General features: G+C 45.7%; 1 protein-coding gene across 1 annotated transcript in view; it reads right to left on the reverse strand.

The window, feature by feature from the left end:
- Positions 1 to 1,766: 1,766 nt before the first annotated feature.
- HELZ2 (helicase with zinc finger 2) overlaps positions 1,767 to 18,612 on the reverse strand; it is a 38,593-nt gene continuing 21,747 nt past the window's right edge. The window contains exons 9-20 of the mRNA XM_073580804.1: positions 14,786 to 18,176; positions 12,949 to 13,034; positions 12,678 to 12,809; positions 11,826 to 11,987; positions 11,515 to 11,656; positions 11,308 to 11,424; positions 9,219 to 9,411; positions 9,004 to 9,138; positions 7,758 to 7,973; positions 6,094 to 6,247; positions 5,818 to 5,985; positions 1,767 to 2,835 (exon numbers count right to left, since the gene is read on the reverse strand). Coding sequence (XP_073436905.1) covers positions 2,717 to 2,835; positions 5,818 to 5,985; positions 6,094 to 6,247; positions 7,758 to 7,973; positions 9,004 to 9,138; positions 9,219 to 9,411; positions 11,308 to 11,424; positions 11,515 to 11,656; positions 11,826 to 11,987; positions 12,678 to 12,809; positions 12,949 to 13,034; positions 14,786 to 18,176 — 5,015 coding nt within the window. The 3' untranslated portion in view covers positions 1,767 to 2,716. The remainder of the gene's footprint in view (positions 2,836 to 5,817; positions 5,986 to 6,093; positions 6,248 to 7,757; positions 7,974 to 9,003; positions 9,139 to 9,218; positions 9,412 to 11,307; positions 11,425 to 11,514; positions 11,657 to 11,825; positions 11,988 to 12,677; positions 12,810 to 12,948; positions 13,035 to 14,785; positions 18,177 to 18,612) is intronic.

An 18,612-nucleotide genomic window follows, 5' to 3' on the forward strand; every position in this document is an offset into this window, starting at 1 on the left:
CTACTATTGAGCGCTTACTGATGCACTGCTGCCCCTTCATTTTCTCTAGTTTCGGTACAAATCCCAATCGGCCACTGTGCAAGATACTGAAGCTCCGTTCCATTAATTTGCATTGGGTTCTGCTGCAATTTGCTACACACATGGGATCCGGATGATTATTAGTTTTTACGCTTCCGTTTTACATTCCCCTTGTTCCAAAAGTCATATTTTTTTTTTTTATTGTTCAGTTGACATGGCCGTGTTAGGGCTCGTTTCTTGGGGATGAGTTGTAGTTTTGAAAGACACCTTTCATTTTTTCATTTTACCATGCAATAATACTGGAAAACAGGAAAAAATCCAAGGGCGGTGAAATTATGTAAAAAAAAAAAAGAAAAACCATGATTCCACCATTGTTTTTATGGGTTTTGTTTCTACCAAGTTCAATGTCCGGTGCTCCTTCACTCGTAAGTGATTAGAATTTTTATAGATTTTTCTTTTACAATTAAATGTTGCTGTCGGTGATGGACTGTGGCCTTTAAATTGTTAAACAGCAGCGAGCAGAGCTAGCTTTGGTTGCTGCAGGTATAGATAGATGCTGGCTGCGTAACACAGCATCTGCCAGGTATGGCACAGGCTCAGCTGTCACACATCAAGAAGGGGTTAAATAAAGAATTAAATACAATTTTAAAGAGAACCTGTCAGCACAATTTAGCAATGTAAAGACATGGCCATAATGGCGCTGTTATACTACTTAAATTAATATGGTGAAGAAATCCGCATTTTGGCCCCATGTATTTGGCACTCCTGTGGGCCATTATTAGGTCCCTGGTTGACTGACAACCCATAACAGTGGGCATTTGAAGGGTTAAATGTCCACGATTAGTGTAAAATCCAGTTACAGCAAGGTGTTACCTGTATGTCAGTGCAGATATTTGCTGCAGATTATGTGGCTCCTAAACCTGCGTTGTAACAGGACAGAAAAGTCACAACATTTTTGCACAACTCGGAGTAAAGTAGAAAAAAAATTGCGACTTTTGGTGTTTTTATGCTAGTTTCCCCAACTGTCACCAAATTGGGCAGAGATGAGGTGCGGAGGTGACGTGACGCCGTGGCTTGTCTAATTCATGATGAGCTGTGACATTTCCTACGCTAGAGATCTTACTCCGGTCAGGGACCAGAGTATAATTTCTGTCATGGTGCACAGAGCTCACACCACTCGCCAGACACTTCTGAATTATTAAGAGGCATGCACACATTCATGAATCAGGAGCATCTGACGCCCAAATGCCCCCTCATTAAGAGCGGGAAAAAAATTGTCCGTATTGATGAGTCGGGGCCATAGTGCGTGGGTGATACATTGGGGTGGATTCACGACTGGCATAGAGCACACCCGCACTATACCAGTCTTGCTAGAGTACATGGCACCTTTTTCTTTTCCATGCGCTGTTCCAGAAGTGCTACTCTAGTCAGAGACTGGAGTAGGATTTCTGGAGTACAAATTTCTGATACCTTTGATTGCACATTTTTGAAGCTTTTACACCACTTTTCTAGCGTAAAAACGTTGATGAATTGGCCCGATAGAGTTTATTTGTAGTCTGCAACCTTAGTGATACACAGATCTACAGGAGAACTTTAAACACAAAACAATAGGATATTTTTAATTAAGACTATACATTTTCCTTTTCCTTGCAGAGGATGTAATACCAGGGACTATATGGTTATATATTAAGGTGAGAGAAATAAGGCGGCACATTTCGGTGACAATACTGATCAAATGACGACAGATATTGCAGCAAAATCACATTTAATTTACAATTAATCCTGGTTAAAATTACAAACATTGTTCCAATTTATAAAACATAATTAAAAAGATTAAAAAAACAAACACTGACAATGTATTTGTACCGCCCATAGATCTGTCCGGAAACAGAAAAGGCTCAGAAAATCTTAAAGGAATACACCAGTCCAAACACAGTGCTATGCCTACTGCAGGCCACAAGGGGGCAGATATACATGCCACCATGTATCATTTTTGTTTGGACTGTTCCTTTAAATCTATTCCTTACCCCATCCTAAAAGGCAAATAAAACATTACAATCTCTTAATAGTTTAAAAATGTATAAAATTTCTTCATAAATAGATAAAAATGTTAAAAAAGTGGCGAGGCAGTTAGCAAATATCAGTGAGGAGCTAGCAATCTAATGCTAGATACGTACAGATCCTGAATGTGCTGGTGACCATTGGGTAATGGAATGTTTTACGCAAGAATAAAAAGCTTCGAAAAACTGTAAGGAGACGACTAGCTGCTGGTAACATTATTTTTTGGTCCAAATCTGAAAAGTGCTTCATCTACCCCCATTCTTCTGGTCCACATATGAACACAATGAATGGCAGGGGTGTGGAGGGTAAAAAAAAAAGTCAGAAAGTGTAAAAAAAAAAAAATAATTTAAAACCTGCAGTTCCGTGTATGACCACAGAGTAGCAGCACATATCACTCCATTTCATGCTATCAGTGCCTGCACCGAGTTACATGTATAAAGTTTATCACTGAAGCCCCTATAGTTACCCCTCGGTCTGCCCCCATGGAAGGTTTATTACTAGAATATTGAGGAAGCAGTTACATCGGCTGGTGGGCTACTAAGGAATATTCCACTATTTCTGGAATATTTACATCCAAGATACATTAGTTCATTTCTAAAGTGGTTGGCGATTGTGTTCTCAACCAGTCCGGAGACTCTCAGTGACGTCGCGGAGCTCGAACATTGATGTCAGTACAATCTACGACTACCGCTTTCTGACTGTAGTGCTGGAGCAGCTGATCCCAGAGGCGAGAACATCTCAGGAGGAGAGGATTTCCTGCAGCGAGATAAGGTATGCAATAATGATTAAAAGGCAAAGAAATAGAAGACATGTTCTGCTCTATATACTGTGTAATCGGTGATGTGCTCCGCGCCGTATACTGTGTGATCGATGACATGCTCCGCACTGTATACTGTGTGATCGTTGACGTACTCAGCGCCGTATACTGTGTGATCGGTGATGTGCTCCGCACCGTATACTGTGTGATCGATGACATGCTCCGCACTGTATACTGTGTGATCGGTGACGTGCTCAGCACTGTATACTGTGTGATCGGTGACGTACTCAGCGCCGTATACTGTGTGATCGGTGATGTGCTCCGCACCGTATACTGTGTGATCGATGACGTGCTCCGCACTGTATACTGTGTGATCGATGACGTGCTCTGCACTGTATACTGTGTGATCGGTGACGTACTCAGCGCCGTATACTGTGTGATCGGTGATGTGCTCCGCACCGTATACTGTGTGATCGATGACGTGCTCCGCACTGTATACTGTGTGATCGATGACGTGCTCTGCACTGTATACTGTGTGATCGGTGACGTACTCAGCGCCGTATACTGTGTGATCGGTGATGTGCTCCGCGCCGTATACTGTGTGATCGATGACATGCTCCGCACTGTATACTGTGTGATTGATGACATGCTCCGCACTGTATACTGTGTGATTGATGACGTGCTCTGCACTGTATACTGTGTGATCGGTGATGTGCTCCGCGCCGTATACTGTGTGATCGATGACATGCTCCGCACTGTATACTGTGTGATCGATGACATGCTCCGCACTGTATACTGTGTGATCGGTGACGTGCTCAGCACTGTATACTGTGTGATCGGTGACGTACTCAGCGCCGTATACTGTGTGATCGGTGATGTGCTCAGCACTGTATACTGTGTGATCGGTGACGTACTCAGCGCCGTATACTGTGTGATCGGTGATGTGCTCCGCACCGTATACTGTGTGATCGATGACGTGCTCCGCACTGTATACTGTGTGATCGATGACGTGCTCTGCACTGTATACTGTGTGATCGGTGACGTACTCAGCGCCGTATACTGTGTGATCGGTGATGTGCTCCGCACCGTATACTGTGTGATCGATGACGTGCTCCGCACTGTATACTGTGTGATCGATGACGTGCTCTGCACTGTATACTGTGTGATCGGTGACGTACTCAGCGCCGTATACTGTGTGATCGGTGATGTGCTCCGCGCCGTATACTGTGTGATCGATGACATGCTCCGCACTGTATACTGTGTGATTGATGACATGCTCCGCACTGTATACTGTGTGATTGATGACGTGCTCTGCACTGTATACTGTGTGATCGGTGACGTACTCAGCGCCGTATACTGTGTGATCGGTGATGTGCTCCGCGCCGTATACTGTGTGATCGATGACATGCTCCGCACTGTATACTGTGTGATTGATGACATGCTCCGCACTGTATACTGTGTGATTGATGACGTGCTCTGCACTGTATACTGTGTGATCGATGACGTGCTCCGCACTGTATACTGTGTGATCGATGACGTGCTCTGCACTGTATACTGTGTGATCGGTGACGTACTCAGCGCCGTATACTGTGTGATCGGTGATGTGCTCCGCGCCGTATACTGTGTGATCGATGACGTGCTCCGCACTGTATACTGTGTGATCGATGACGTGCTCTGCACTGTATACTGTGTGATCGGTGACGTACTCAGCGCCGTATACTGTGTGATCGGTGATGTGCTCCGCGCCGTATACTGTGTGATCGATGACATGCTCCGCACTGTATACTGTGTGATTGATGACATGCTCCGCACTGTATACTGTGTGATTGATGACGTGCTCTGCACTGTATACTGTGTGATCGGTGATGTGCTCCGCACCGTATACTGTGTGATCGGTGACGTGCTCCGCACCATATACTGTGTGATCGGTGACGTGCTCCACGCCGTATACTGTGTGATCGATGACATGCTGCGCACTGTATACTGTGTGATCGATGACGTGCTCTGCACTGTATACTGTGTGATCGGTGATGTGCTCTGCACTGCATACTGTGATCGGTGGTGTGCTCCGCACTGTATACTGTGTGATCGGTGACGTGCTCCGTGCCGTATACTGTGTGATCGATGACATGCTCCGCACTGTATACTGTGTGATCGATGACGTGCTCCGCACTGTATACTGTGTGATCGGTGACGTGCTCCGCACCGTATACCGTGTGATCGATGAGGTGCTCCGCGCCGTATACTTTGTGATCAATGACGTGCTCAGCGCCGTATACTGTGAGATCGCTGATATGCTCCGTGCCGTATACTGTGCAATCGGTGACGTGCTCCACACTGTGTACTGTGTGATCGGTGACGTGCTTCGCACTGTGTACTGTGTGATCGATGACGTGCTCCGCACTGTATACTGTGTGATCGCTAATGTGTTCCGCACTGTATACTGTGATTGGTGACGTGCTCCGCACCGTATACTGTGTGATCGGTGACGTGCTCAGCGCCGTATACTGTGTGCTCGCTGATGTGCTCCGCGCCGTATACTCTGCAATCGGTGACGTGCTCCACTCTGTGTATGGTGTGATCGATGACGTGTTTCCCACTGTGTACTGTGTGGTCGATGACGTGCTCCGCACGGTATACTGTATGATTGATGACGTGCTCTGCACTGTGTACTGTGTGATCGATGACGTGCTCCGAGCTGTATACTGTGTGATCGGTGACGTGCTCCGAGCTGTATACTGTGTGATTGGTGACGTGCTCCGAGCTGTATACTGTGTGATCGGTGACGTGCGCCGCACCGTATACTGAGGGATAGGTGACGTGGGCCGCACAGTATACTGTGGAATCGGTGACATGCTCCGCACTGTATACTGTGGGATCGGTCACGTGCTCCGCGCTATATACTGTGGGATCGGTGACGTGCTCTGCGCCGTATACTGTGGGATCGGTGACGTGCTCCGCCATGTATGCATTTTCCTTACCTAGGACACACAGTCCCTCCTTTGCTCTTGTAAGCGCAACGTTTATCTGGTTTGGGTCTGAAAGAAAACCAAGATAGAGCCGCAGCCAACTGTACGTAGGTCGAGAATCAAACTCCTCAGCCGAAGTCGTACGGACGGTGGAAAAGATGACATATCGCCACTCACTCCCTGCAGGTGGAGGAAAGGCATATGTAATACCACTAATATAATACCCATATAATGGGCTAATAGTAAGACACCAATAATATAATACTCATATAATGGGCTAATAGTAACCTTGGCTCTTCATGATGGTGCAGGCGGTGACCCCGCTCAGTCCCTGTTCTTGCAGTTTCTTGGTGATCAATGCCACCTGGGCATTGTAAGGGGTCAGGATAACGATGTCTTTGGCAGAAACAGACCGACTGACCAGAAGTTTTGCCAAACGCACCTGAAAAAGTAATTGAGAAAATTAGTGCCTTTCCCCTGAATGGTCTAATTCTCCATTTGTGGTTTTAAGGTTTAGAGTTTGGGTTAGGCCATTCACATTCTTCAGAAGCACATTTAGTTTAATGTATTGCAGAACAAAAAGCCACCGGCTTCCTGCACCACAACAGTTAAAATCACCACCAGCCTATCAGAGGCTGGCAGCTGACATGGTGCGGTCGCCAGCATATGATGTCACTGCCATGTGCCAGCCCGTCCATGCAGTATATGGAGCAGAAAGAAAATTCTGTGAGCCCGAAGACAGGAAAAAAGAACCTTTTTGTTTGTTTTGTTACAAAAGACCGGCAATATTGGGGACATATGGGGGGGACATGGGGACCAAGATGAGGGACATTATAACAGGAAGGGATCCAGGATGAGGGATATTATAACAGGAAGGGGCCCAGGATGGTGGATACTACTGTAAGGGCCAATTAAGGGACATTATTACTGTGGTAATATATTTGACTTTTGAGGATACTGTTTTCAGTGGGGGAAGAGAGGTCCTGTTAGTGTGCAGGGCAGCACTATGTTGTATTTTTTCTTCCATTTAGTGACGTGTCGAAGTTGGGGGGGGAAAAGTGGGGAATGTGTCTCAGAAACGATCAGCTATAGATGAAAAAGTGATACCCATCTGTGCCAGATGAAGAAGAAAAGTGATGATAAATTACTTCAACTAGACATGTCACTGGTGAGTCACTGTATTACCTGTACACTTACACTATACAGTATTTAGTATATACAATGCTCCTGTGCACACTATACACTATATACAGAGCTCCTGTGTATAATATCACCAGAGATTACTGCATTACCTGTACACTCACACTATATACAACGCTCCTGTGTATAATGTCACTGGTGAGCACTGTATTACCTGTACACTATATACAGAGCTCCTGTGTATGTCACTGGTGATCACTGTATTACCTGTACACTATATACAGAGCTCCTGTGTATAATGTCACCGTAGATCACTGTATTACCTGTTCACTATATAGTGTATACAGCGCTCCTATGCAAAATGTTACCTTAGACCACTGTATTACCTGTACACTGGCACTATATACAGAGCTCCTGTGTATAATTTCACTGGTGATCCCTGTATTACCTGTACACTGACAATATGTACAGAGCTCCTGTGTATAATGTCACTGGTGATCACTATATTACCTATATACGGTATACAGACCTGTGCCTAGTGGTGGCTCAAGTGTGAACAAATTCTATAATTTAACTCTGCGTGAAGCCTGGCTCTTATAAAGATATGCAATGAGTCTAGTAAAGACCAAATTATGGATTAGAAATGTAATAGCCCTGGGTCTAATCCTATTTACTCCATTCAGGTCACCATTATATTGCACAGACCTGTGAAGAAGCAGTTTTATTGTATATGGGCTGTATACGGTAGTGGTGGCTACAGGATGACCACTTTAGGCAGCGAAGTAAAGGGACAGGGGGCGATGTATACATACCGCCTGCTCAGCCTCCTTAATGTTTGCTTTTGAGTTAATATTCCCTTCTTCACTGGTCACTGTCAGACTCTGCTCCTGCCCAAACACCTTTCCAAACAGCAGGGGGCAGCAGTAGTTTTGGTAGTAGAACAGACTGGGCTGTAGGTTGATTGAGGTTGAAGTGTGCAAGCGACCATCGTAGAACTGATTGGACGGGAATTCACAGATATCCGAATGCTGGAGACAGAGAGAAAGCAGAGGAGACATGAGCTTTATTACAATCCGCTACTTACAATGTGTCACCTGCTCAAGGCTAAAAATCTATTAAAAGGGTTGTCAACTCCTCGGACAACCACTTCTTCATCTAAACATTTGGCCCCAATAAAATAATAAAGCCTATACTCACCTCTCATGCCGACGCCATTCCCGCCGTGTCAGCACTCAAATTCTCGGGGCACTCGTGCGGTTGTTATGACACATGAGCCTGACGCCTAATCAGCGCTGGCATCACTGTCTCCACCTTTGGATGAATCGAACATCAAGAGGAAGTCAGGTCAGCCGCAGCCCGGACTTCCTCTTGATGTTCGATTCGTCCGAAGGCGGGGCCAATGATGCCAGAACTGATTGGGTGATAAGTCACATGTCATTCCACAGCACGAGAGCCTTGGGAACATGAGTGCCGACACCGCTGTTTACAGGAAGCGGGGACCTGAGCGGTACGACCAGGGAGGTAGGGCCCTGAAAGGTGCCGCAAATGAGGCCCTGAGCCGTTCCACTGAGGAGGTGGGGCCCTTAGCTGATCAAAAGATGAGATGGGGCTCTGAGTGGTGCCACCGAGAAGGCAGGTCCCTGAACAGTGCCATCGAGGAGGCTCTGAGCCGCACCATCGAGGAGGCGGGGTCCTGAGCTGCGCCACAGATGATTGTCACGACTCAGGGCCCCACCTCAAGTATTAAGTGATCTGCTCAAGCATCATTTCGCCAATTTGCTAGTGGCCCATCTAAGTGAGTAGCCTGGGGCAGCCATCCCCTTCGCTAGATACAACTCTGATTTATTTAAATTGAGCTGCAATATCAGACACTCCTTTTGGATAAGGTGGCGCTGTTCTGGGAGCAGCCATGTTATTCTAATCCTGGCAGCTGGTACGGAGAGCAGTATGACTCTGCTTTAGTGAACTCCCCCTAGTGGTGACTACAGGTAAAGTTTATAACACTTCGCTGTTTTGCAGTAGTGAGATCCGCCTCTACGGTAGGTAAAAGCCACTCACCATGCGGTACTGTGTGTCCAGCAACAGCGCCCTCTCCTGGTATCTCTCAAACAGTGATCGATCCATTTTCAGAGTACGGCAAACTTCATTCTTGATCACGGGCCGCAGCTGGCGGTGGTCTCCAATCAGAACAATCTGTGGTAAAGAAAGTCTATGAGTGACAATCACACCATAAGGCTTGGAAAGCGATGGGCAGCAGCTATAGGCTCACTTACGGATTGTGCATTCTTGTGGCTGACAATAGGAACCAGCGTCTCTGGCTCCGTGCACATCGCACTCTCATCTATAATAATCTGAGACACCGGCAAATTTGTCAGGGTTTTGCTGGATGAGGTAACGCAGGTGCACAGAATGATGTCGTGACGGTCAAGTTCCCATTTTCGAGCATCGCCCAGTAGTTTTTTGTACCTATTTCAGAAAATATAGATGAATGAAAAGGAAAGGAGTGATGGGCAGGTGCATACTGAGGGGACGGATGATGGGCAGGTGACTACTGAGGGGAGGAGTGATGGGCAGGTGCCTACTGAGGGGAGGAATGATGGGCAGGTGCCTACTGAAGGGAGGAGTAATGGGCAGGTGCATACTCAGGGGAGGAGTGATGGACAGGTGCGTACTGAGGGGAGGAGTGATGGGCAGGTGATTACTGAGGGGAGGAGTGATGGGCAGGTGATTACTGAGGGGAGGAGTGATGGGCAGGTGCCTACTGAAGGGAGGAGTAATGGGCAGGTGCATACTCAGGGAGGAGTGATGGACAGGTGCGTACTGAGGGGAGGAGTGATGGGCAGGTGATTACTGAGGGGAGGAGTGATGGGCAGGTGATTACTGAGGGGAGGAGTGATGGGCAGGTGATTACTGAGGGGAGGAGTGATGGGCAGGTGCCTACTGAGGGGAAGAGTTATGAGCAGGTGCGTACTGAGGGGAGGAGTGATGGGCAGGTGCCTACTGAGGGGAAGAGTTAAGGGCAGGTGATTACTGAGGGGAAGAGTTAAGGGCAGGTGCCTACTGAGCGGAAGAGTTAAGGGCAGGTGACTACTGAGGGGAAGAGTTATGGGCAGGTGACTACTGAGGGGAAGAGTTATGGGTAGGTGACTACTGAGGGGAAGAGTTATGGGCAGGTGACTACTGAGGGGAGGAATTATAGACAGATGTAAACATAAAGACGGGGATACAAAGATAATAAAGGTACGAGAGAAGGTTTAAGGAGAGGTAACAGATACAACAGATGAGAACATAGGGGAGGGGTTACATGGATATTTAAGCAGTAGGGTATAAAGGTGAGAAAGGGAAAGGATACACTGCTGTGTAAAGAAGAAGCTACACAGACTGATAAAAATGTAAGGGTAGAAGTACAGGACAGAAGAACATAGAAAAGCAAATAGAAGTGAATAAAGGTGAGGCGCTAGACCAGTTTGCTAAATACAGACAGGTGAGTGCAGGAGAGAGGAGATACAGACAGGTGCGTGCAAGAGAGAGGAGATACAGACAGGTGCGTGCAAGGGGAGAGGAGATACACAGAGGTGAGTGCAGGAGAGAGGAGATACAGACAGGTGCGTGCAAAGGGAGAGGAGATACACAGAGATGAGTGCAGGAGAGAGGAGATACACACAGGTGAGTGCAGGAGAGAGGAGATACAGACAGGTGCGTGCAAGAGAGAGGAGATACAGGCAGGTGAGTGCAAGGGAAGAGGAGATACACAGAGGTGAGTGCAGGAGAGAGGAGATACACAGAGGTGAGTGCAGGAGAGAGGAGATACAGACAGGTGCGTGCAAAGGGAGAGGAGATACACAGAGATGAGTGCAGGAGAGAGGAGATACACACAGGTGAGTGCAGGAGAGAGGAGATACAGACAGGTGCGTGCAAGAGAGAGGAGATACAGGCAGGTGAGTGCAAGGGGAGAGGAGATACACAGAGGTGAGTGCAGGAGAGAGGAGATACACAGAGGTGAGTGCAGGAGAGAGGAGATACACACAGGTGAGTGCAGGAGAGAGGAGATACACACAGGTGAGTGCAGGAGAGAGGAGATACACACAGGTGAGTGCAGGAGAGAGGAGATACACACAGGTGAGTGCAGGAGAGAGGAGATACAGACAGATGAGTGCAGGGGAGAGAAGATACAGGCAGGGGAGAGGAGATACACAGAGGTGAATGCAAGAGAGAGGAGATACAGACAGGTGAGTGCAGGGGAGAGAAGATACACAGAGGTGAGTGCAGGGTAAAGGACATACAGACAGGGGAGAGGAGATACAGACAAGTGATAAGAGAAGGGAGACAACCCAGGTGACGAGGCCTCCCCTTCCTTCTTACTTAGCCACATTTTCCGGTGATATCTCCTCCCTTCTCTGAATTTGTGCATCCATTTCTTGAATTTGCTTGGAATACGGATTTAAAGGCTGGCGGATCCGGTGATGCAAGGTGATCGGTCTGTGAGAGACAACATGCACTTAGTACTGTATGAGACTACTCCTCCTATCATCTGCCTGTACCATGACTAGAAGTCTATGCGTGCGTTACCTGAGACCTTCCTGTGGTTTACCCTCCCTGAGGTATCCGGATACTCTGAGGTTGCTCCCGGGGTAAGGAAATTCAGACAGCTCCATTTGCTCACTATAGACGCGCAGTAGGCGGAGTTTGTTACGAAGTGGGAGGAGCTTTTCTAGAAAGAATAATACCAATATGAGGATTGTCCCGTTCTGTCACCCCCGCCCTGACCCCATCTCCAGCTGTTCACACTTGTACTAAAATGAAGCATTGCCCATAGTGGCACCTGCCTGGTGAATTAGGCAACATCCTCACGTTTCCTGTTATATAAGCTCCTAACTTACCGGCTACGACGTCCACAGACTTATTGGAGGGGCCACAATACATGAGCACCTGCCGGTTGCCCACTTTCCCTTCCTCCTCTTCTGTTGTCACAATCTCTAGATCTTGATTCGCTTCATTGAACCAGTACACCAGGTGAGCGCCAACTATAGTTTTCCCAGTTCCTGATGGAAGGTAAGAGCCCATAGGTTACCTCTATGTACCCGGCACACCCTAGATACAGCAGCTCAGCAGACAGTATCACACATGATAGGCTTAGATACAAAAAGTAATCAGTCAGTATCACATAGGATAGGCTTAGAAATCAGTATTATACATGAGCTGCTTAGATACATGCCTGATCAGACGGTATCACACATGACAAGCTTAAATACACAGCTCAACAGACCGTATCATACATGGCTCACTATACAGTATGGCACATGACTGGATTAGATACACAGCTCAGCAGTTTCATATATGATAGGCTTAGACACATGGCTCCACAGACAGTATCACACATTATAGGCTTAGATGCATAAGCTCAGCAGACAAAATCACACATGATAGGATTAAATACAGAAGCTCAACAAACAGAATCTCACATGATGGGCTTAGATACAGAAGCTCAGCAGACAGTGTCACACGTGATCGGCTTACATACATGGCTCAGCACACAGAATTACACATGATAGGCCAGATACAGAATCTCAGCGCATAGAATCGCACAAGATAGGCTTAGATTCAGAAGCTCAGCACACGTATCACACAGGATGGGCTTAGATACAGAAGCTCAGCAGACAGTGTCACACAGGATGGGTTTAGATACAGAAGCCCAGCAGACATTATCACATGATAGGCTTAGATGCACTAACCTGGGGGTCCCTGTATGAGAGTGAAGGGCTGCATCAGGGCTTTGCTTACAGCTGTAGTCTGACTGACATTCAACCCAGCGGAGAGTTCGGGGACGGTGAAAGAGTTTTGCTTCTTGAACTTCATGTTCAGATCTACAATACAAGAAATCGGGAATGAATTTCTGTATCTGACTCGTGACGATACCATCACAGCGCACAGTCACCCCTGCCCTGATCTCCCGTCCATCCACACGTCCTCATCTTGTCTCCCCTCCTGCCGGTCATGACGCACCTTTATCAGGAACCTGCTTTCCCAGGACGATAGATTTCGCCAGGTCTGAGGCGCCATTTAGCTGATTCACTGCCTCCTCCTTACGTCTGAAGGAATAAACAACAGATATGACGCACATAGAAAAAGATTATGTGTATAAATATATATATAATATTAAAATTAAGGCATTAATTGTTAAAAGGAATCCTGTTCGGCACAGCTGTGGCTCACCGAGGCCTCATTCTGTAAGGCTGTGTTCACACTGTGAGCTTTTGGTGAGTCTTTGATGCTCCAGAATTTCTGCACCTATTATTTAAATTAGGATACTTGCTTTATTTTCATGAAGTTTTCATCGCGTTTTTGTTACGTTTCTGCAACGGAAACGCATATTCATTTTTTTTTACCTGTGGATGTTCCGCATCTAATATAAGTTTATAGGGAAAATCTGCATGGAAACCTCAGCGTACCCGCAAGAGAAATTCTCATGCTGTGGATATGAAACTCGCACCGCAGGTCAGTTTACGCAGAGTCAAATAAAAGCGCAAATGGCAGTAGATTTCTAGAAATCCCATTACTGGAACTGTAAGACTCAGCAAAAATATGAAAGATCAAAACCGCACCAAAATCTCATAGTGGGAATGTAGCCCAAATTGCAGAACAAGTATAACACGGGATTTGGGGCTGCGTTTTTGTGCAATTCAACAGTTGTGTTAAGCCGTCCTAATGAGGCCTTTAGAACCAGCCATAAAGGGGTTTCCAGGATATTGATGGTCTGTATTGTTTCTGCTGCTCAGCTCCTATTGAAATGGATATGTGTTATTGTGCAGTACTCAGGAACGGCCACTACACAGTGAATGGCGCTGTGCTAGTCAACTTCCTTCATTGCCCAACTGACAAAGCCATGAACAGTCTATCATTTTAAGGGTAGGTTAATTTTAACATTGAGACAGAATATCAAAAATAAAATCCAGAAAATCACATCGTATAAATTATATAAATTTATTTACATTTTGCAGTGAAAACTAAGTATTTGATCCCTCTGGCAAACAAGACGTAATACATGGTGGCAAAACCATTGTTGGCAAGCACAGCAGTCAGACATTTTTTGGAGTTAATGACGAGGTTTGCTACATGTCAGAAGGAATTTTGTCCACTCCTCTTTGCAGATCATCTCGAAATCATTAAGAATCATGCAAAACTCATCATCAACTACAAAAAAACGTCTGACTGCTGTGCTTGCCAACAAGGGTTGTCAGTGGGCAAACTTACAAAATCAGCAAGGGATCAAATACTTATTTCCTACACTGTATACAGCCCCATCAAGAGCTAATAATAGCTTATTGGTGGTTGTGACGGGTGTCGGACCACCAGGTCATCAATATGATAAGCCTGGAAAACCCCTTTAAGTGCCTTACAGATATTGACATCCGTACAACTGTACTCTTCAGCTCACATTCATTAAATGTTATTCATTATAGGAGTTAATCTTGGTACAAAAATATTCTGCAACTTTCCAATATACTTTGTGCTTCGAATTTTTAGTAATTTTCAGGTTCTCTGCTTGATTTCAGTGAGGGAAGACATTCCGATTACTTCCGGGAGCTGAAAACCAGCCCTGAACCAATACTTCTCATAGCTGTAGGTTTGTTACAATATATCCATTCTAGACAGTCCCGTCTAGGAGCGAACAGATCAGCAGCAGAAGTACAGATAAAATGTGTCATTCTGGGGACACAAGGGATGGTGTAAACTGGATACAACTGTAACATACCGTCAGACATGAGATAGATCAGGTCTCTACAGCATATATTGGAAGATTTACCATTTAGAAGTTTAGGATTAGGATTTTTGTACTTACATGTCTGGTAGCAGCTTTGGTATGATTTCCACAGTAAATCTGGCTTCCTGTCCGAAGGCTGCTTTGGGAACTTCCTTCATGGTGGCCTGGTGTATATAGAAGGTCACTCTGCCACCTTCCTCTTTGGAAATATCGTTCCTGCCTTTAGTCAGGCCGTGTGCGACCCATGTGTAGGTGTCATATTCTGAGGGGTCTGAGGTGATGCATCTCTTCAACCCTTCCATCCGAATGCAAAGGTAGCAATTACGAAAGTCCATGTCAAGGTCGCAGTCTTTAACTATATGAGAAGACAGTTTAAAGGATCCAGTCAGTCCCACCGCTTCCATGCTACCACCCATTTTTGTCCAGTTCACAGGGACATCTCTCAAGATTATTCCACCACCTTCACCGACAGCTGAATCCACTGCTTCCATGGCACATAGTGGTAACCACACTGACTGGTATTCTTTAATGGTTCGGTATCGTTGAAGAGGCGCTTGTTTGGCCAGACTAGAGAAACAGTCAATGGGTCGAGATGTATGTTCCAAGCAAAGTTCTATTCCTGGTGCAGGAGAGCAGAGCTGAGGCCTGGGCAAAGGTAACCCGCGGTCAACAACGCTGCACAGCTGTATAGGGAAACAGTTCCCCGGGTGCAAATTGAGTGTAACTTCCAAGTAGTGACCACAGGGACTGTGGTCCACAAAACTCATGGGGTCAAATTTTTTGATACCTTGTTTTAATGCATTTATTGCCTGAATTGACTTCCCCTGGCTTATTGCGGAGACTGCTTCATGCCAGGCTTTGGGATTAAAGGAGATCATGTCTTTCCGTACATTTTGTTTCAGAGGTTTTTCTCGGTAGGTTGAGTAGGAATATACCCTGCGTCTCCAAGTCAAACTGGAGCCATTTTCTATGGATGTTGGTTGACCTACTGGCTGCAAACTGCTATAATCTATTGACATTGGACTCGACAAGGAATCTCCATTTAGTGGGAAAGCTACCTTAACACTTTTATTCCAGGCATCGGCATTAATGATCACTGCCATCTTTTGCTGCACTTCTTTGTGGAGGGATATTGCCAATTTGAGTGTGTGCCCCCTCTTTTCATAGGATGACTGCTTTTTAACCCTCAAATCAAAGTCAAGGCAGACTAAGTCCATCTCCTTAGGGGAAATGAGGGATGTTGACATTTTTGCTAGATCTCCTCGAAGCAATCTCTGTACCACAATATCCATGTAACGTCGAAGAGGTGATGAAGCCCAGGTATAGGCACATAGTTGGAGGGAGTAATGACCACTGGCATTTGGTGAGCCCGCCTGGATGAAAAAAGAGCGGCCCAGTTGGGTTCTAAATTCTCGAACGGCATAGCTCAGCTGAGGGTGCAGGTCTTCAGTGGCTAGAAGGTTAGTGATTCTGACATGGTCTTTCTTTTCTGCTGCATCTTGCAGCTGATTCCAGACTGAGGTCAGCATGTTGACTTTATGTTTAGATGAAGGACTTGGTAATTCGGGAACATCCAGCAGATGGTGTGACAAGAACGGAGAAAATGGTAAAAGGTGCTGAAACTTGGTTCGTAGCTCTTCAATCTTTGAAAAGCTTGGCCCATTCTGGCATCGTACTGGTGTGAGATTCATCAGTTTGTCTTTGCTGGTTAGATAGTCTGCCACCCAGCTGTTATACATTATCATCAATTCCTCAATCATCAGCTGAGATTTCCTAAAACCCATGGGAAGATCTTCATCAGGCTGTTTGTAATTGGAAGCTTTCTCAAGACGGAACAAGCGATGGACATCTGAAAACTTCCCAGCAATACACAAGCATCCTTCTACTGTGCTAAATATTTGAGGATCTCCTGCCTTAGCTTGCAGAATGGAATTGGCCTCCTCATAGGATAATTGACGTTTAGAGCAGATAATGGTGTGACAAAAATATCCATTCATCATTTCATCAGTGTCCTTCTTCACTTTCACAAATAGCGATATTGCCAGCCGGTCCACATTTGGCTTAAGGCTACATAGATCTGAACACAATTTATGTGGTAGCATATGAACGGCATCATGTATGGCAGAGTAGAAGGTGACTCCTCGTCTTCTGGCTTCAGTGTCTAAAGCACTACCCTGGGGAATCACAGCAGCCAGGTCCGTGATATGGACACCAATCTCATAGTGGTCACCTAAGTCTTGTACAGAGATAGCATCGTCTAAGTCTGTGGCATGTGCAGGGTCCACAGTGAAGGTAAGAATCTTTCTGCAGTCCTTTCTGTCTTTGTCATTGTTGAAATAAATAATTTTTTTTACTTCTGCCATGACCTCGTCAGGGTAATTACTGCCATTTTCAATCCCATATTCCAGGTTTAGGATGTTAAGGCCTTGTTCTAAACTTAGCACAGGAGGTAAAATGCTGTTTACAATGCCAAAGGGATAGTAGAAACCTTCCCGCCAACTTACGACTTCCACAAGGAACAATTGGTCCATTCCCATTTCCTTGGTCAGCTTCTGAAAACGTTCTGTAACAATTTGACTACCTTTCAAGTTACGAATTGGGATTAGATTTGGGTCTTCTTTACAAGGTGGACAAAAAATCTTGGTGACTGATCTGTCAATGGGAATCATAATCTTATGATCCCTAGGGTCCATGACACATACATAGCGGCGATTTTCTTCTCCTGCAGCTAAGATTCCAACCACTTTTCCAGCTGGATTATTAGTGTTTGGAAACAACTGGACAACCACTTTGTCCCCACTAAATGCGAGTCCACAGTTGAGGCGGCCAGTAATATTTATGCGTCGAGGTGGACGTTCTTCAAGAGTGACAGCATAGCCACGGTCAAAGTTTTCCTTGATCAATTGACAAACTTTGTAGGTATTGGGTTGCAACTTCAGGTACTGCTCAAGTTTATGAGTAGAAAAGTGGGTATATTGGTCTCTTTTTTGTACTACATTGGTTCTTGGCTCAATTTCCACCATTCCTTCCTCTGTCACACTGACAAAAGTCTCTGATTTAATATCTAGCAATTCCTGAAGAATGGCATCTTCAGCACTGACGTCCAAGTCAGATAGCCAAGAGTCGATGTCTTCATCAGTGTATTCTTCTCCTTGCGGTAGCCTCCAGGCTTCCAGGTCACACACAACCTGTTTTATTTTCTCCACATTAAGGTCTGTCGGTACAGCGCTCCCTGCCTTCACACAATCCCGCAGGTAGTTCCTCCAGATACGGCTGCACCTACCAAATGAACACAAGGCCACTACATCTCCAACAACTATGACCTGGGCACGAGCACGTGTCAGAATCGTGTTCAAAACTCGAGGATCGCAGAAAAAGTCTAAGCTGAAGGTAGATGTCGATGGAGGTTGAACAGGCAGACCGTCCCGAGACCGAACAGTGCTAAGAATGATGACAAAGTATTCATAACCTGCAAAGGAGAATTGTAAAGAAGGTTAGTACATTTAAAGGCGAAAGCTGAATAAAATGTACTATAAAATAAAACACAAGTAATTGATCAAAATTGCCATATGTTGAACAATTGGGCAGTAGGTTGTTACAGGGGATCTGCATTTAAATATAAGTAGAGCAACATTAGCTTGGAGTTCACATGGTAACTCTTTGGTTATATAGTTTTCAGTGAAACTAACCCTACACCTGTCACTTAGGAACTTAAAGGGGTATTCTCCTGACTTCCTGGTTTCTAGAAGGGCAGCCTATCCTCCTCGAGTGACAGCTCTGGTGAATAGAACTGTAGTATTAGTAGATCTATAAAGCTCAGCACATGTTTTGCTGTAACACATTCAGCTATTAGTGGTTTGTTCTGAGTCTACACCGTTATACCTGCATTTACACATAGCGATAAC

Source organism: Dendrobates tinctorius, unplaced genomic scaffold (genome assembly GCF_039654945.1).
Source record: "Dendrobates tinctorius isolate UK_male_01 unplaced genomic scaffold, ASM3965494v1 ptg000065l, whole genome shotgun sequence".
NCBI lineage: Eukaryota > Metazoa > Chordata > Amphibia > Anura > Dendrobatidae > Dendrobates > Dendrobates tinctorius.